General features: G+C 35.7%; 2 protein-coding genes across 2 annotated transcripts; both read right to left on the bottom strand.

Annotated features, from left to right (window-relative positions):
- Positions 1-1,361: 1,361 nt before the first annotated feature.
- Positions 1,362-8,142, bottom strand: LOC106877343 (collagen alpha-6(VI) chain). The gene is made up of 4 exons (XM_052970318.2): positions 7,999-8,142; positions 4,675-5,244; positions 2,760-3,326; positions 1,362-2,117 (listed from the first exon to the last, which is right to left on the bottom strand). The coding sequence occupies exons 1-4, from the start codon at positions 8,108-8,110 to the stop codon at positions 1,534-1,536; spliced, it is 1,833 nt and encodes a 610-aa protein (XP_052826278.2). The 5' UTR covers positions 8,111-8,142; the 3' UTR covers positions 1,362-1,533.
- Positions 8,143-16,132: 7,990 nt separating this feature from the next.
- LOC149133981 (matrilin-1-like) lies at positions 16,133-19,629 on the bottom strand. The gene is made up of 3 exons (XM_089357128.1): positions 19,509-19,629; positions 17,091-17,651; positions 16,133-16,759 (listed from the first exon to the last, which is right to left on the bottom strand). Exons 1-3 carry the CDS (start codon positions 19,588-19,590, stop codon positions 16,176-16,178), a joined length of 1,227 nt encoding a protein of 408 aa, XP_089213254.1. The 5' UTR covers positions 19,591-19,629; the 3' UTR covers positions 16,133-16,175.
- Positions 19,630-20,327: the final 698 nt, after the last annotated feature.

Consider the following 20,327-nt stretch of genomic DNA (forward strand, 5'->3'; position numbering starts at 1 on the left):
GTTCTCCAAAAATGTCATAGCGGCATTATCAATCGATGAAATACTGTATAATGAGATCCATCGGAAGGATAACACCGAGGCCAAAGAAATAAGAACACACAGTATAGTAGAGGCTATAGCTACTCACAATAAGAAGGAGTACTGGTGGAATGTCCCTGTGAATGCCTCAATGAAATATAAACATAATATACCTGACATAGTGATTTGAGACAGAGAAGTGAAATTGTGTATAGTAGTAGAAATTAGCTGCTCAGCAGATGTTAGCACAGAGCGAAAGATTAGCGAAAAAAAAATACCTATGCTGAACTATAGAGAAATCTATTGTCACTCTACCCAGATTACAAGTTCAGGTTTATACCTGTAATCATTGGGGCATTGTGATATGTAACACACTGCCTAAGTATCAATCTTGAGAAATTAGGCTTCTCAAAATCAGAAAGGAGAAAGCTGATTCGAAGACTACAGATCGAAACCATCACTGGAACTGTAAAAATTTGTTAAACTTTCCAAAAGTTTATCATCATTTAAGTATATATGAGCATGACTAGACTTGCAACCATAGGCATGGCAATACATAAATAAAACAAAGCATACAAACTTGCACACATACATACATACATGCAAAAATACCCTATCGATGTTGTTGAAATTCTCGTGAAGGAGGTTAGAAACCGGTTCTTTCTCTATTAGCAAGAAATCTTAAAATAAAACTAAATAATGACATACATGCATACATAGGGAGAATTCACAAAAAAAAAAAACAGTCGAAGACAGGTGGTGTAGAAAACAAATAGGTGTATTAGTATAACGCTCGGGAATTAAAAAAAAGTCTTTAACGTTTCGCGCCTACGCTCTTCCACAGAAAGGAACACAGAAAGAAATGCTGTGAATGAGGTTAACTCTAACGACACTCTGCACAGTATTCGACTGCAAAAGCCAATGCTATAATGGGAGTTACTGTATATCAGCAGATATATAAGAAATGTGTAACAAATACAGGAAAGATCAGCGTTGAAGTTGTTGATCTTTAATATAATTTATCATATAGTACTCACATATCATTGAATATTTCGCTTGCTGTTCGCGAGTAAACTTACAATACTAAAGAGCAGAATTGTTTTAATAAGATAACTCGAGCAAGTTTTTATGTTTACTTAAACTCAATAATATAACTATATCGAGCAAATAAAGTTTCTTTTGATTTTTCCTCCATGGCTATAACGTTTACTGACATTGAAAGCTAATTTGCGTTTAAGGAATCAATATCAAAGAAATGCATTTATCTGTAATTATTGGAAACATTAACTTCAATGAATTGGAATCAAAGGTTTAACGAGAGGAGCAATAAATGAAAACAAAGGTTTCTGTGTACATTGATATTTTATTCTTTCTTTTAGTTCATATTTTCAGTTTAATTTCTTTGAATCAACTTTAAAAAACTTGCATGTTTGTTTCTGGTTGACCACCAATAGAAAATATATTCTTTTTTTGAATATCGGTGGAAACCAAGTATAATGTACTAAATGAAGAAAATTATACCTGCTGCGATATTTCAACTTTGCAGACTTTTGAGAAAAGCTTCTTTTCTATAGTATGCAATGTATCATAGTTAGCTACTTCAAACATTCTTGAGCTGTCACCTGCAATGACTCTCAGTTCGTTCAAGTCGACTTGTTTACCTACACCAATAGTAAAAGCTATGATGTTATTTTGTGCTAGTTTCACAGCTTCTTTCAGAGTATCCTGGGGCGTTGTTGATTGGCCGTCGGTAATAACAATTATGATGTGTGGTACATCAGGTCTACCGCCATTAGACGGTAAGAAAGCTTGTGTTCGAATAAACCTCAGTGCTTTCGACGTATAAGTGTCACCATGAGATTGTTTAAGTCCTTTTAAGGCTGAAATCACAGCGGCTCGCGACGTTTTAGCATTTAGGTAAAAGTGGTTTATCACATTGGTACTGAAAGATACCATGCCAATCTGCGTGTTGTTACGTCCGACAACTGTGTCCTTGACAAAACTGATTATAAAGTCCATTTGCTTCTTGAAGTCTGCATCCCAAATGCTGGTAGATGCGTCTGCCACAAATATTATATCAGAAGGTACGACACCACAAACTGCAATGCACAAAAATAGGAAATATTGTTTTATGGAACAAAAACGCTTTAACACAAATAAATATATTTATATGAATCTTTTTATCGTTTTACTTCTTTCAGTCATTAGACTACGGCCATACTGGGGCACCACCTTGAAGAATCTTTAATCGAATAAATCGACTTCAGTACCTATTTTTTTTTAAAGCCCGTATTTATTTTATCGGTGCTTTTACCGAGCCATTAAGTTAAGGGGACCTAAACGAACCAACACCGGTTGTTAAGCGGTGGTGGTGGTGGTGGGAGGCAAGCACTGACGCAAAGACACACACACACACACACACAAATATATATATATATATATATATATATATATATATATATATATATACACACACACAACTATAACGTCCCTACTAATCTTTATCTTTGTGGAAATACTAGAAAGTATTACAGTAAGCAAGAAAAATGTAATAGAGTCGCAGAAACAGTAGCTTGCGAAGCAAAATGTGTTGAAATACGTAAGTGCGATTAAATTCAATCCAAATCGACTTAACCTTTGAAACCTCTAAAGTTGATAAATTAAATCCTGATGCCGAGCACAACCGTATCCTGAATTTAGAAACAATTACACGGAGTAAGAATGCATAGATATAACCTTACCTCGTTTGCACACCTTTTGCTTCAATGTATTTCTGATTGTAGAGAGGGAATTGAAATCTTTCACTTTCAAAATGCTTTCTGGTTTCGATACCATCGCTCTCAACTCATCATCATCGACCCTGTTTCCCACAGCTACCGTATACACTCTAAGTGGATCATTATGGAGAAGTTTGGCTTCGTTTAGTGTTTTGCTCTTTCCGTTGGAACCACTGGCAGTTACAAGAATAATAATTTTAGGTATTCCCACTCTTCCACCATGGTCAGTTGTAAAAGATTCTGTTCGAATATGTTTTAGAGCTAGCCAAGTGTTGGTTGATCCACTGCGATAAGCAATGCTAGAGACAGCTTTCTGAATGTCTTGTTTTTGTGAAAACTTGTTCAGTTCAAACTCAGTTTTGACATTATCTGAGAAGGTGACCACACCGATTTGAATCTTGTCCGAACTAATGTCCATATCATTTACGAATGAACTGACGAAATCGAGCTCCTTCTTAAAGTCTGTTTGAGTTACACTTACAGAACTATCGAGAACAAATACAATATCAGCAGGGTTGTGGCAGAATATTTCTGAAAAAGATTTCATTTATATTAGATAGTAATAACAAGGTACATGAAAAACAAACAAACACAAAAACAAATCAATGTTAAGTAGTATTTTATACAGAAAAACAACAGCCAGTTAAGTCTATAAGAAATTGGCGTGGCCCTGAAATGGTAAGGTGTTACTGGTGCTGAGTTGTGCTTAATTAAATGAATAATTAACTTTCAATAACGCCATTCACTTTAGCTATCCAATATTTGTTATATGAAAGTACAAATTGAAATTTCAATAAGTATTTGCAAAGCTATATTAATATCTTAGCATTGGAAAGTCTGACTTATTGACTTTCCTACATTACAATTACTTAGTGATTTATAAACTGCTGTAAATTTCTCTACTATTTCTCGTCTACAATGTATGATACGACACAGAAACAGACAATACATAAAGAAATTTATAAAGAAATGTTCTAAGGGATTTTATTCAGTAAACTGTTTCTTTATTTATCGTTATCGCCAAGCCAACATGGCAGTCCAAAAAAAAAAAAAATAGGACGAATGCTGCCGTTTTTTTTTATTGCTATGTTGTCTTGGCGATAACTATTAATATCCAGTACCGCTGCCGTAGTCTCCTTTATAGAGACTTAGAAATGATAATATATCTACTGTTTCTTTATTACCAATCTTCTAGAGTCAATACTCCAGTATTTGATAACTGAGTACTGAATGAAATCCTCATAGGTCAGCTCAGTATAGTAGAAAATTCGTCGCAGGCCTGCAGAGTTCGTTTTCGATCTTGCACGAAATTTCAAGTCAAGATCTATACACAAACTATGCGGTGCTACTTTCGATTTTTGTTGTTGGCACTCCGTCGCTTACGACGTCGAGGGTTCCATTTGATCCGATCAACGGAACACCCTGTTCGTGAAATTAACGTGCAAGTGGCTGAGCACTCCAGACACGTGTACCCTTAACGTATTTCTCGGGGATATTCAGCGTGACACAGTGTGACAAGGCTGACCCTTTGAATTACAGGCACAACAGAAACAGGAAGTAAGAGTGAGAGAAAGTTGTGGTGAAAGAGTACAGCAGGGTTCGCCACCATCCCCTGCCGGAGCCTCGGGGAGCTTTAGGTGTTTTCGCTCAATAAACACTCACAACGCCCGGTCTGGGAATCGAAACCGCGATCTTATGACCGCGAGTCCGCTGTCCTAACCACTGGGCCATTGCGCCTCCACACTTTCGATTATATCACTATCATATCCACAACTATATTCTCCATCTTAATCAAATTCATCTCTGCGACCACCATCACCGCCACCACCACCATCATTATTTTCATCTTCAAGAAAGATATATGTAAGTAGAATACTACCTCCTTTTCTACAGAAATTTTGCTTTACTTTGTCTTCGATTGTAGCCAAGGAATTGAAGTCCGGCACTTTAAAAGCATTTTCCGATTTTGATGCTATTGCTCTCAACTCATCATCATCGACTCTGTTCCCCACAGCTACCGTAAAAATTCTAATTGGATCATTATGAAGAAGTTTGGCTTCGTTTAGTGTTTTGCTCTTTCCGTTGGAACCACCTGCAGTTACAAGAATAGCAATTTTAGGTATTCCCACTCTTCCACCATGGTCAGTTATAAAAGATTCTGTCCGAATATGTTTTAGAGCTAGCCAAGTGTTGGTTGATCGACTGCGGTGAGCAATATTAGAAACAGCATTCTGAATGTCTTGTTTATGTGAAAATTCTTTCAGTTCAAACTCAGTTTTGACATTATCTGAGAAGGTGACCACACCGATTCGAATTTTGTCCGCACCAATGTCCATATCATTTACGAATGAACTGACGAAATCGAGCTCCTTCTTAAAGTCTGTTTGGGTTACACTTCTGGAACTATCGAGAACAAATACAATATCAGCAGGGTCTTGACAGAGTATTTCTGAAAAAAAACCAAAAAATAGATTGGCTATGTATTAAATGGTGATAATAAGATACATGAAAAGCAAAACAAAAATATCAATGTTAAGCAGTATTTTGTATACAAAAACTACAGTCGGTGAATACTATAACAAATTAGCGTAGCACTGAAATGGTATGAAGTAAGGTGTCACAGGACGCTGAGTTGTAGTTTTAGTGAAGAAGTTAACTTTTGATAGAACCATCCATTTTAGTTCTCCAATATCTGCTATAAAAAGGTACAATTCACCGTTGTAAACACAACTTATCGAAGTTTTAATATGTATTTGTTAGCAAAGTTGTATCGATATCTTCTGGAAGCCTGTATTAAACTGGCTTTCTTGTCTTTCAGTTACTTAATCGTTGTGAACTGGTAGTAATTATCCTAACATATCTTTCGTCGCTCTTGAGTAATAGGATATAGAAACAGACGACGTGTGAGAAAATGTATGAAATTATACCCAATAAGCTTTTGCTTCACTTTCAGTTTTCCATACTCCAGACTCACTAAAAGCTGAATGAAATCCTTAGGTGCAGGTATGGCCGCGTGGCTAAGAAGATCGTTTTGCAACGACAAAGTTTCGAGTTCAGTCCCACTGCGCGGCCTCTTAAGCCAGTGTTTTCTGTTATAGTTTCAGGCCGACCAAAGTCTTGTGAGTGAATCTGGCAGACAAAAACTACGTGGAAGCCAGCCGTACGCGCGCGCACACACACACACACACACACAGAGTTACTGCCACACACACGTTACCATACACACACGCTATCACACACACAGGCATACCACCGTACACCCACCCACACATATACACAGATACCAACTATTCTTCACACTCACCTGTCACAGGAAGTATTTTTTCTTTGTCCGTCTACTCCCGGTCATTCAAAAATGTAGCTACACGTGGACTGTTGGCGCTTTTTTCCTCCATCTTCCTTTTCTTTTGGACTTTCCTATGTCTCCTGTTTCCGAAGAAGAGATTTTGTTCGAAACGTAAAACAACCACTCTTTCTTTCCTTCTCTGAGCGTCTTAGTAATACTTTGCATGTACCACGTCCTCTCGTTGCTGTTTTCCCTTTCCTTTCTTTCTCCGTTTTTTTTAAAATTAACTATATATATATATATATATCTATATATAAAGTAACGGCTATTTGTCAACATAATGTACCAATGTTATTGTTGTTTAGCCTCAGGAAACATCGTTTCCAGCTGGCTGTACGACACAATATCTGAGTCCTTATGTCTTCGAGCAGGGAGTTCAGCACTCCCATCCAGCACAAAAAAAAAAAAAAAAAAATAACATCTGTGGACCGGTTTCTGGGTTAGTCTTTTATCAACACAGAATAGCTGTTTGGCTAGATGGCGCTGTTGAATTCACCGCTCGAATATATAGCTTTCAAAGTGACACACAATCACTGACCTAACAAAATAGAAATAATATTTCTATTATATATATATATATATATATATATATATATATATCGGTGTGTGTGTGTGTGTGTGTGTGTGTGTGTGTGTGTGTGTGTGTGTGTGTGTGTGTGTGTGTGTCTCCATGGATACATCGCCCATTAAAATTATCTGCCTATGGGCTCCGTTCGTCTCTCGTTTCTTGCATCGGTAGTTTCCAGCCAGATTGCACCTTCACGATCTAGATATGGCTCTCTCCCAAATTTGCACTTTATCACCTCTGATGTTCACCAAGCTTCAGTTTTGTTCACCTCCACTATTTCTCTTATACATCAGCGACCTATTTGCCGTCAGTCCACCAGCTCTTGCACAAAAGAAATCATCCTTCCTTCATCGCTAACCTCCGTACACAAGCGTCGTCCACAAACGAGCTAGACACGTCATGCCAAATCTGCACTGACTCTCATATGCAGAAAGCTGAAGAATTTTATTCTAGGAGGCCATGCCACTTTATAAAAATACAAATACACTTTGTAAAAATACAAGGACAAACAAATATAGATATCGTAAAACGTACAGCACATTAACGAAACGATCGATTATTTAGTTGGTAATATATTTAACCAATTGACTAATAATAAAGAAGTGGAGGCGCAATGGCCCAGTGGTTAGGGCAGCGGACTCACTGTTATAGGATCGCGGTTTCGATTCCCAAACCGGGCGTTGTGAGTATTTATTGAGCGAAAACACCTAAAGCCCCACGAGGCTCCGGCAGAGGATAGTGGCGAACCCTGCTGTATTCTTTCACCACAACTTTCTCTCACTCTTACTTCCTGTTTCTGTTGTGCCTGTAATTCAAAGTGTTAGTCTTGTCACACTGTGTCACGCTGAATATCCCCGAGAAATACGTTAAGGGTACACGTGTCTGTGGAGTGCTCAGCCACTGGCACGTTAATTTCATGAGCAGGCTGTTCCGTTGATCGGATCAACTGGAACCCTCGACGTCGTAAGCGACGGAGTGCCAACAACAACAACTCCTCAATAACCAAATACACATATATTTTTCTCTTCAAGAACTTTAGTCTACTGCATTCACTTTCTTGCACCAGTTATTCCTACTGCTGTCAACATCAGCTATTTAAGAGGGTCACTGACTGTATCAGCCTCACCGAGCTGGGATAGCTTGCGAAAGCCATAGACACAGCGTTTTTCATACACAACCAGTATAGTCTTCCAGCAGCGACAGCAACAACAACAACACAACAACAATTCCTGAAAGGATCTAATGGTTAACAAATAACGTCTGTATCATACTCGAAACTTTCTACTTACCTTCATATGGACTAACAAATGATTTCAGGTTGCTGTCCACACCAATGCGGTGCGCAATTACCACAGATGTTGCCAAAACGGCCAAGTAAATGGTAACAAACCGCATTATCATTGTGGTGGGTTTTAATTATGTGTACCAAATATGAACTTATCCATCGCTTTGATTTAGCTTTAAAAGATTATTTCACTACAGATGCAAAAATTCCCACATTTCGCAGGGTTGAGTTCATATCTTTTTAACTCTGTTTATATACATGCATTCACGATTAAGCGTGCACACAGACATATCTTTCCAAAAGACTCACAAACACACCCACCCTCATCCCCACCCTCATCCACACTCACATTATAGATAGTAAATAGATCTTAATTCTTTTTCATTGCTTACCCATCTCCTACTCTACTTCTCTCTCCCTGTTTTTCTCTCTTCATCTCTTTCTGTTTTTCTTTCTCTATCTCTCTCTGTTTCTCTGTCTCTCTCTCTTTCTCTCTCTCTCTTTCTCTCTCTCTATTTTTCCTTCTTTCGTTCTCTCTTCATTTACTTCCCATTTTGTCTATCTGCTTTTATTATTTAACTTCTTACTCATTTTTATCCCTCTGTCTCTTTTTCATACATCTTCCCTACTACTACTACTACTACTACTACTACTACTACTACTACTACTACTACTACTTTCTCTCTTTCACTTTCTCTCTCTCTCTCTCTCTCTCTCTCTCTCTCTCTCTCCATTTATTTCCTCTTTTTCATTTTCTCACTCATTGATATTTCTTTTATCCTTGTCCTTTTTCATGCTTCTTTTCTCCTTCCACTGCGTTTTCCTTATCAAAAACGAACGTAATCATTCGTTTCTCCCCACTCTTCATTATACACGATACCCACTTATAGATATTATGACAATATATCAGAAACATTGCTTGGAAAACGCTAAATCATCGCTTTTCAGTTTACTATCATAAAGTAATAAACAAAATTAATATGTAAACATCGATTTAAAACCGTATTTAAATATTTCGAGTGATAATTGTCGGACAATTGAATTACAAGGAAACAAGCAAACAGTAAAAGAGAAGAAAAGAAGGAAAATAAGCAGCAGAAGATGGAGGCGGAGGAAGCAATGGGCCACAACCCTCCAGAATAAATGGCGTGTTCAACCGCGCCCCGCGGTCCTGGCCGTGGTGGCGCTGCCGCGGAGAAAGGCCAGAAGTACTGGCTGCAACAGCCACTCCACCTCGTGGGGCTAATTTCTCAGACGGGTCGTCGTTATGCCGATTTTGTGGAGAAAAACAGTAGTGAAGGCTCCGAGAAAATCTGAGATCTCAACGGTGACCGGCGCAAACTGATAGCGGCCGGTCAGGCTGCTGTATTTATTTATTTCTCTCTCCTCGAAACGACAGGCTTCTTTCAGTTTCTGTCTACCAAATCAACACACAAAGCTTTGGTCGGCCCGAGGCTATAGTATAAGACACTTGTCCAAGATGGCACGCAGTGGGACTGAATCTGAAACCATGTGGTTGGGGAGCAAACTTCTTACCACACAGCCACTCCTGCGTCTGTTGTGTTCTCGAACAAAACATTTCATTTAACGTAGCTCCAATCCAATCAACTGTAAATTAGTAATCCTGTGACAAAACTGAAATGACAAAACTGAAATGATCATTACTCGGTCACTCATACGCTATGGAGACTGGATAACCTCGACTTCACTGTATCAAAAAGGTCTGTTATTGGTTAGTTCTTACAATTTGTCAGTTTCTCTTTCTTTCATCTTTCTTAACACGCACATACATATTTGTTGGAAAACAAAAGTGAAACCAAAAGTTAAAACAAAAGTGAAATTTTCGCAATATAAATACACATTTAGATCCCGAGAAATAGATTCACAAAAACATCCATATTTAACTATATCTGATATCTAAATGATGATAATACTGACAATTATAGATTCAATTGGTCCATTATGAAACACTCAAGCCACTACATTATTGATTCTAGAAGATGTAAACTTTGTCTCTCGGAGAAATATAGCATCCTGTTAAGCACTTTTGCGAGTTTAAGCACCCCTCCCAGAATAGATGAATTCTTTTAGACATTACCATCAATATTTGTCGAAGGACTTCAAAATATTACCTAGTTAAAATAGTTTATTTTTCACGGAACCAGCGGGGAACTGGTGTCGTTTATATTCTCATGCGTGCTCATCTAATATGCGTTTGATAATTTTTTTTAGACGAATGCGCAAGGGCAGAGCTGCTATCGGCACAATTTTTGATCAAATAATGTGCAACATTTGTCACAAAAATTTTGAAACAAAATCAGGCTTGGTAGTCATCGCAGTTGAAATGCAAGAAAACCTGTTACAGTTACATATATGCAATGTTGCACTCAGGTCAAGAATTAACTCCTTGCCTATCTGAATATAAATATACGTTCCGTGAAAATTAACGATAATCACCCAAACAATGACAGGACATCGCATAACTATCTCCTAAATATAACTACAAGCAAAAAGACAAGGACTAGGAAATGTAATGTAAACTGGTACAATCGTCCATCCTTTCTGCTTGTTAAATTCCAATAAAATTCTTTGACGTCCTGAAGGAAACGTTTTCATCCCCAATACAAATACCACAAATTATTTAATACTTTCACAGTTAAAATTTCATATTCTACTACAGCAAATTTGGCAAATAACATAATTGCCGCTAACCACCATAAACTAAGACCACAAAGCTTAAAAGAAAAGAATAATTCAACCCAGTTGTTAACAATAAATCGAAGAACTTAGTAATCAATACTATGCATGGAAACACGTTTCTACAAGAGGCATAATACTTTCTACATAACTACACCAAACATAATTTTCCGTTTGAACAGATATCCAGATGTTCACTGCATGGGACATTCCTAAGAGATGACTCCCTAATTTGTTGTTTATGCATATTTACACGGTTGGTCACTTTTCTTCCTGTCTCTCCTATGTAGCTTTCATTGCACTGTAGGCATGTGATGCAGTAGATGACCTTTTGGTTTTGCAATTCATGTATGCGTTCTCTTTTAATTCATTCTAATTCTTGAGTCTTTTGGTTGTCCCTTGCTCAATTAATTTGCAAATTGGATACTTGCATAGTTTCTTTTTCAAATGTGAAACTCGCCTTTGTTAAGAGTATCTTGGGGTTAGGTGGTTGTCTTCGACTGTTGCTAAGTTGTGATTTTTTGATTATTCGTTGGAAATTTGCTGACTGATGTAGAATTGGGACGTATAGTTCGGCTGAGTGCAGGATGTAGTTTCTAGGATTGTGGGTGACTACAAATGGAATATTTGTATTTGTATATATATATTCCCAGCCCCACACCATCATCCACACACCTACACATGCACAGACGCACACGTCAATGTCACCAGCGCTCTTCCACGCACACATACATACTCTCTTATACACATGCACGCTCACCTTAGTTTTGGGATACATCACTACTTTATTACCGCCTTTCTTCTTAGATATCCTGTGTGACCCCTCTGTCCGGCATTCACCATGATAGATCGCTAGCGACTATACATTCTATATTTTTTCTCCTTGTTTCTTTCTGCGTTCCTTTCTGTGGAAGAGCGTAGGCTCGAAACGTTAAAGACTTTTTCACTTCCTGAGCGTTATACTAATACAGCTGTTTTTGTCTACATCACCTGTCTTCGTCTTTTGTTTGTTTTTGTGAATTCTCTCTCTCTCTCTCTCTCTCTCTCTCTCTCTCTATATATATATATATATATATATATATATATATATATGTATATATATACACACGTAAGTGTATGTCTGCATGTGTATGTATGTATATATATATATATATATATATATATATATATATATATATATGTCTGTATGTGTATGCATGTAACTATTTGCATACATATATGTATAAGTATATATGTATACACACATATATGTCTATATATGTCTATATGTGTGTATATGTATGTATTTGAGTGTATATATGTATATATATACACATGCATTTACTTGTTTATTCGATTTGTAAACACCTAATGATTTTCAAACTATTGATTAATAAAGTCAAAACATTATCAGAAAAGTCATTCCTATTCATTTTTCCAGCTAAACGAGGCTGTGTTTTCCAAAAATGGAATCGACTTGAAAGATTGTTTAGACACTAGGATATTTTCCTACTTTTCTTAACATGAAACCAATGGTAGCCTTAATTCACGGAAAAAAGAAAGTATATCCATCAATGCGCTGTCGAGCACTCATTTTCATCTCACCGTTTAACATTTCGTATATAATATATATATATATATATATACACACATATACACACACCACAAGTACACACACGCACGCACACACACACACATACGTATGTATGTGTATATATAACGTGTGTGTGTATATTTATATATATTTTGGTGAGCACAAGTGTAGTCCTTCTATGTGTGTATAAGCGGTCGGTTGGACTTCGTGAGTACAGTCCTTGTGTTAGTGTCCTCTGGGTCTTATACCTCTTTACCAAATTATATAAGTTTATATTTAGTGACCTTTGACTATTATGCTGTCTATCCTTTCACTTGTTACTGGGTGTTACCAACTTAGATTGGGTACATGAGGTTATCACCAACTTAGTATAGAATCATACATTTACAACTCCGGTTATCATCTTCAGGAATTGTATTAAAATACTGATCATCACCATAACCCTCTCTGCCCCCTTCTCTTTATTTAAACTGCCTTTTGTACACTTACTGCATTTCTATTTTTCTCCCCCTACCACGTATCTCTATATATGTATTTTTTCATTTATTTTCACTTAATTTTACACTGATCCTCCTTTTTTATATTTTTCATTTTATTTTAAATATTATATATATATATATATTTATAGGAAGGACAACAAAAGAAAGAAAGAGACCTCGATATTATGTAAATAGAGGAATTTATCTGTAAAAATATGTGGCGCTTATTCAGTAGCCATGATAACGGTCATTTTTCACAGGAATTTTCAATGGCCAAATAACTGAAGAGATGTTGGCGTGGGCTCCCACCCTGGCATCCGAAACTCGGAATTTTATCATGGCTACTGAATAAGTGTCACATGTTTTTTTATATATATCTATATCTATATCTATCTATCTATCTATCTATCTATCTATCTATCTATCTATCTATCTATCTATCTATCTGTCTATCTATATCTATCTATATCTATCTGTGTATCTTTATCTGTCTTTATCTATCTATCTATCTATCTATCTATCTATCTATCTATCTATCTATCTATCTATCTATCTATCTATCTATCTATCTATATATATATACATACATACATGTGTGTGTGTGTGTGTGTATTTACTTACTGTTTTATTTAGTATACTTTTACTTTTTATTGTTTGCCACAATCTTGTTCAGTCTTTTTTCTTCCTTTTTCTCTCTTCATCGTTTGCTTTAGTGGAATGAATAAATCCCAGCACTCATCTCTTTGATAAGCCTGGTACTCATTCTATCGGACTCTTTTGCTGGATCGCTAAGATTATGGAGAACTAAACGCACCAACACCGGTTGTCAAATGGTGGTGGGGGACAAACTCAGACGCAAAGACACACATACACACACACACACACATGCATACATACATACATACATACATACATACATACATACATACATACATACATATACCGGTTAAATCTAAAATTTAAAAATAGGATAAAATCTTTGAGAATTTATTAAGTAGTCAGCGTGAAAAACCTCCTAAGGGAAAAATTATAATTAATTCCCTTTAAAATATATTGACACACACACACACATATATATACTCTAAAACCACATCAAAATATTGGTTTTAGGGTCAAGGTTTGATTGCTATCTCTTGCATGATGGTATCTTTTAGATACCCTTAATTATAATTTTAATAATAATTATTACCTATGAGGTTTTTATTCCCATGCTAGCCACTTGATATGATTCATATTAAAAAAAAACATATTATCCTTATTTATATAAATTTATATATATATATATATATATATATATATATATATATATATATATATATATATATATATATATATATATATAAAGACGGGTTTCTTTCAGTTCCAGTCTACCAGATCCATTCACAAGGTTTTTGGTTGGCCCGAGGCTAAAATAGAAGACACTTTCCCAATATATTTGATTGCCTCATTTTGTCAGATGTGGGTGAGTGTGTGTGTGTTATATTATACTGTATTTAGATAAATAAAGTTCTGAAGTTGCATACGAGATCGTTACAATATTATTGAATTTCGAGGAACTCTGAAACATCTTAGCCAAAAATGGTATACACAGGATATCGATTCTCAATTGTTTTTTTTCGGGGATACACATTTTTCACATGGAAAAACCTCCTACATCTAGACTTCTCAGTTGTAATCGAGCACTACACTAATTCCGTGTAAAACGTGTTAAAATATTGGAAATGCATCTGTTTCAGATATTTCTTTTTCAGAAATATATCGAAACTCTTGCTATGGCCTTGTAATATTATTACAATGCAAATATAACAGAATACCCACTCAGTTGACGTCCAAGTGTCTTGACCATTCGATACCTCTGCCAAAACATATTCGATGAATATTTTGTTATATTAGAGTGTTGTATATTCACCTGATTCTAGATTTATTTGGTTTTAAGATCGCGTGGTTTAAGGTGTAATGTAAAATAGCTTAAGACACAAAGTATTAATTCAATGGCGTACATGTCAACTATCCTCTGAAAATTATAAGGACTATATCCATAGCTGCGAGGTAGCCGCTATCAGAAACTTGTCTCTCCAATACCTTGAACAGTTAGATTTATGTAAGTGCCATTAATGTTGATAATTTGTTGTTGCATGAAATAGAAGTGCTGTAAGTTTGACATTGGTTTCATAGGCTTTTAATCGATTTTTAATTGCTCCTGTTGGTAAAAATTGAAACGTGCTTTTCCTAAATATACTATGTAAAACTAACCAACGGTATTCAGATGACTAAATGAGCTAAAGCATGGTCCACATATAAAATGACTTTAAGATTATATTACCAAGCTGTCACTTTCTAAAGTTATTCATACTAATTTTAGTAAAATCACGCAATATTGCATTTGAATTATTTCATAACAAAACTTAACCTTGTATTTTATTTTCATGATGTTAATAAAGGAAGTGCAAGAAGTACACCGTGGTACAGAGTTAATCAACATTCCTTCTGTTCAATAATTATTTGCCCTTAAACTTCTACGTATTTAGCATTAATTAAATGTATTACACTATCCAGCTTCGGTTTTCTCGATTCCACAACCAAAATCCATCAGTATCGGCTTTGCTTTTCAGTATTTCTAGCTCGAAGAAATAATTATTATTAACATATGGGATGAAATCAATGAATTATTTCCCGTTCTCTAAAAACTGTCCCTATGTTTGTGTAATAAATTCTTATTGAGCGCAACTTATTGAAAATCTAATTGTTACACTATTTTATTATTTCAGGGCTGGACAATGTGCTTAGTAGCATTTTTTCCGGCTCTTTACGATCTGTGTTCAAATTCCGCTGAGGTCGACTTTGCCTTTCAACCTTTCGGGGGTTGAACACAATCCCTCTCTTAAAATTGTTGGTCTTGTGTAAAAATTTGAAACTATTATTTCACTATTTTGCATATGTGAATTAAGTTTGACTTAGCACTTTTCAGTAACAATATTAGGGGGCTTAATCTATTAATCGTGTTATCCACTCACAATGCAAAATGCTATGTTATTATGACGTAATCTTCAAAGTCAGAAGTAATCTAATAATTAGGTTTGTTCAATATATTATACATCTTTCCTCTTATGGAAAGATATCGTAAGTATAAAACGCTATCACATCGTAATGACAGTGATGACGGCGGCAATGATGATGATAACGATGACATGAACGACGGCGCTGTCAATGACAACGACAAAGCAGAAGACGTCGATGACGAGAATGTTGATGATGATGATGACGAGAATGACTGTATGATGATGATGATGCCGACGATGACGACTGTGGTGATGTGGTGATGATGATGATGATAACGTGACGACGACGAGGACGACGATGATATACCTGTAGATAATTACTATTAGACATACGATTTTAATTGCTATTTATTGTGATACATTCAAAAATTTGTTAATCATTTTTAATGACCTCAACGCGACAAACTTTCTTAAAAAGAGATTTATGAATGGTCTTTAAAGTAGAATAACTTGCAGTTCTGAACACTTTATCATCTGAACCTGCAATCATTCGTAGCTCTGCAGGGTCCACAGCCTGCCCGATTCCAATAGTAAAGACCACAATATCTGTTTTATGGATAGCTTTAGACTCACGAGCCGTCTTCGTTGGACTCTGTGCTTGTCCATCTGTAATGACAATGAGAATATGCGGCACACCATCACGGCCGCCATTTGCTTTGCTAAAGCCTTCCTCGCGAATAAGTTTCAGTGCATCTCCAGTGTTTGTATCGCCATGGTTCCGTTTAATACTAAGAACAGCATTCTCCAGATCATGCGATTTTGAAAACTGGTTCAGTTTTATCCGATATATAACGTTGCTGCTGAATGTAACCACTCCGATTTGTGTGGCATTAATGCCAATTAGACTGTCTCTTATGAACGAAATCAAGAAACTTAGCTGTATTCCGAAATCATCATCATAGATACTGGTTGACTCGTCTAACAGAAAGATAATATCAGATGGATTCACTCCACACACTGCAATATCAAAAAGAGTATCAAATATCAGAAGCGATAAAACAAACATAACTTAATTATTAAACGTATGGATATATGTTACATATACGTATACACACGCATACACACATACGTATACACACATACGTATACACACGCACACACAAACATATATACACGTATGTGTATATGTTTGTGTGTGTATATGTTTGTGTGTGTGTGTGTGTATGTATGTGTGTGTTTGTGTGTGCGTGTGTGTGTGTGTGTGTATGTATTACTAAATGACCCAAAATTACCAAACCTTTTTTATCATCTTGAAAGAAAAAAAAGAAATCAGAAATATGAAACAAACCTTTGATACAAACGTTTTTAATAATTTCAGATGTTAATGCTTTAAGGGCATCAAATTTCTCGATCTGGAATATATTGGATGGTTTCGATGCTATAGCTTTCAACTCATCCGTATCAACACTTGGTCCGATGCCAATAGTGAAAACTCGAAGAGGATCTTTATGTAGGATTTTGGCTGCTTCTATAGTTTTCTTCTTTTCATTAGATCCGCCATCAGTAATCATAATAACAATTTTGGGCACACCAATTCGTCCTCCATTGTCTGTAGTGAATATTTCTTGACGGATATGATCCAATGCTAACCAAGTGTGAGTCCTGCCACCAAGATATAAAATATCTGAAACAGCCTTTTGTAATTCTGCTTTAGTTTTATATTTATTCAAATTGAATTCCGTCTGGACAGTGGTACTGAAGGTGACCACTGCTATTCTAATGGTTCCATTGTCGATATCCATACTTTCAGTAAAATTATTCACAAAAGCTAATTGTTGTTTGAATTGAGAAGGATACATGCTAGTAGAGCAATCTAGGAGAAAAACGATATCGGCTGGGTTATCGCATTCTGTAAAGATAGAAAATATTATATAAATATAAATGCAAAGAGAAAAAAGAAAACAGTGAAATCACCTTGAATAAGTTTCTTATTAATTAGCGGATTTTTAATTAACATGTTATACATAATGAGAAATATTATAAATCTGACGAACATGAACATTCTAGAATGCTATAATGATTTTAATTTCTTTGTTTTTATCAAACAAGTTTATTCTTTTAGAATACAAACATGTACAATATACACTACATACTTATAAGTTTATATATACATATGTCTATGTATATCTTTATGTCTGTGTTTATTCTTCTACCATCGCTTGACAATTGGTGTCCGTTTGTTTGCGTCGCCGTACGCTTGCGGTTCATTAAAAGAGAGCGATACAATAAGCGTGAAATTTTAAAAGAAAAGCACTGGGATCGATATGTTCGACCGTACTCTTCAAGGCAGTGGCCCAGCGTGGCCGCACTCCAATGACTGGAACAAGTAAAAAAATAAAGATAATATATATGTATGTATGTATGTATATATACATACATAAATACATACATAAATACATACATATAATTATATATATATATATATATATATATATATATATATATAATTATATATATATATATATATATATATATATATATATATATATATATATATATATATATATATCTGTGTGTGTGTTTCACTATTATAACCATGAGTAAAATCGTTGATTAAATTATTAGATAAAACGAAAGCATAACAAAAGATATCAACGTTAGAAACAATATTAATGTTGATTTAAAATTGTTAGTGAAATAAAAATTCCATTAGTAATTAAAAAAACTAGCGATGTGCGCTCGAAAACGACTTAGCGAGTAAGATGACTACTCACTCTGTTACTCCTTTATTTTCTTAACTGGCTCAAGTCGCTGGAGGGTTTTTTGTCAATTATATCTATACTCATAATTTCTATGATTTTTATTTTATCAGCATCCGTAGGGAACTATATGGCTTAATCGACAAGGCGTAAAGGGATGTAGCCGAGACGAGAGAGGAATCTATGTACAACAAGGTATTTTCGAAAGACGTACGGTATTTTGCCAAATTCCACCGACACACTTACCTTTGACTTTTATTTGTTTTAGTCACTGGAGTGTGGCCAGCGTCCTCCAGTAAATCGATTACGGTACTTATTTTTTTTAAAGTCTGATGCTTATTAACACCGGTATCTTTTGCCGAACCGCTAATGTACGAGGACGTAAACAAACCAACACTGGTTGTCAAATCAAGTGGTGGTGAGGAACGAATATAGCGCAAACACAAACACACACACGCACTCACAAATATACATACATACATACATACATACATACATACATACATACATACATACATACATACATACACATACATATATTTTCTCCCTGCCATATCCAATTTTATGGCTTTTATCGGCACGGGGGCCAATGTAGAAGACACTTGTCCAAGGTACCACACAGTGGGACTGAACCTGAAATCACATGACTGGGAAACAGCTCCTCAACCATGCAGCCACACCTGTGCCTGTACATTATATACATTTTTTATATATTACCCTTATGTACGCCCTTATATGTATGTATGCATATATGTATGTATGTGTGTATGTGTGCATGTATGCATGTGTCTATGTATGTGTGTGTATGTATATATACTCACACACACGCACGCACGTGAGCACACACACACGCACACGCACACACAGAGAGAGAAGAAATGCCGCAAAGTATTTTGTCCGACTCTCTAATGAATATCCAGTCCACTGAATAACGACAACAACAACAGTAATAGCAACAATAATGTGTAAATTACTAGCCAAAAAAAAAAAAAAAAAAATATCACTACCTGATAATTCTTTCATAAATGGCAAGGCATTGCCAAGCTGGAAGAGCGTCAGAGACACAGCGAAAAGCAGGAAAGGAGCCATGTTGAATAATAACAAATGACTAGATCATGACACAATATATAAATAAGCTGATCCTGGGAAATTCTACAAATGTTTTCTTTTCAAAAGCTGTTCTAATCTTATCACATATATATGTCTGTAATTTTATTCTTTTATATAATCAAATCTTTGCTCATTTAAGATATTTAGGCGTTATAATGTCCAAAACACTTCCTTACTCTCCACTAATCTGAAGGTAGATAAAACTTGTTGATATCGAAGTTTATGTTCAATGTAACTTATTGGTAGAAAGAAATAAATCGAAGGCATGTAACAAATTTTATTGTGAAATAAATTGACAAGAGCTCGACAGAGTGTGCATTCCAGTGTCAATGACGATACACATTACAAGTGATATATTCGAGAAGAAAGATAAAGAAACGAGGGATATGGCGTTTTGTACACAAGTTATTGAGATAGCTTCTCATCACATCACCTTATGTTCCAAAATGTTTAATCTTTCATATTTTTCTATTACCTGTTATCGTCATTGGACAACGACCACACTGAGGCATTGACCTGAAGGATTTTGGTCCAGCTAAAGGGCTCAGTATTTATTACCGTGATGTTTATTTTGCCGGACCCTCAGTTACGAGGACATAAACAAAGCAACACCAATTGTCAAGCAATGGTGAGGCGAAACGCAGATACAAAGACACACATACATACATATACGATTGGCTTCAACACAGTTTTCCTCCACTAGATTTACTCACAAA

This window comes from Octopus bimaculoides, chromosome 9, assembly GCF_046866305.1.
Source record: "Octopus bimaculoides isolate indiv1 chromosome 9, ASM4686630v1, whole genome shotgun sequence".
In the NCBI taxonomy this organism is placed as follows: Eukaryota; Metazoa; Mollusca; class Cephalopoda; order Octopoda; family Octopodidae; genus Octopus; species Octopus bimaculoides.

Bases quoted from the DNA above. Each gene is read 5' to 3' on its own strand.
- LOC106877343 (XM_052970318.2), bottom strand. From the start codon at position 8,110: ATGATAATGCGGTTTGTTACCATTTACTTGGCCGTTTTGGCAACATCT. The intron at 3,327-4,674 runs GTAGTATTCTAC...AATCTTTTTCAG, and splicing joins AAATTTCTGTAGAAAAGGAG to AAATATTCTGCCACAACCCT. The intron at 2,118-2,759 runs GTAAGGTTATAT...TGTGCATTGCAG, and splicing joins GCAAAAGGTGTGCAAACGAG to TTTGTGGTGTCGTACCTTCT.
- LOC149133981 (XM_089357128.1), bottom strand. From the start codon at position 19,590: ATGGCTCCTTTCCTGCTTTTCGCTGTGTCTCTGACGCTCTTCCAGCTT. The intron at 17,652-19,508 runs GTAGTGATATTT...CTATCTTTACAG, and splicing joins ATTTATGAAAGAATTATCAG to AATGCGATAACCCAGCCGAT. The intron at 16,760-17,090 runs GTTTGTTTCATA...TTGATATTGCAG, and splicing joins TAAAAACGTTTGTATCAAAG to TGTGTGGAGTGAATCCATCT.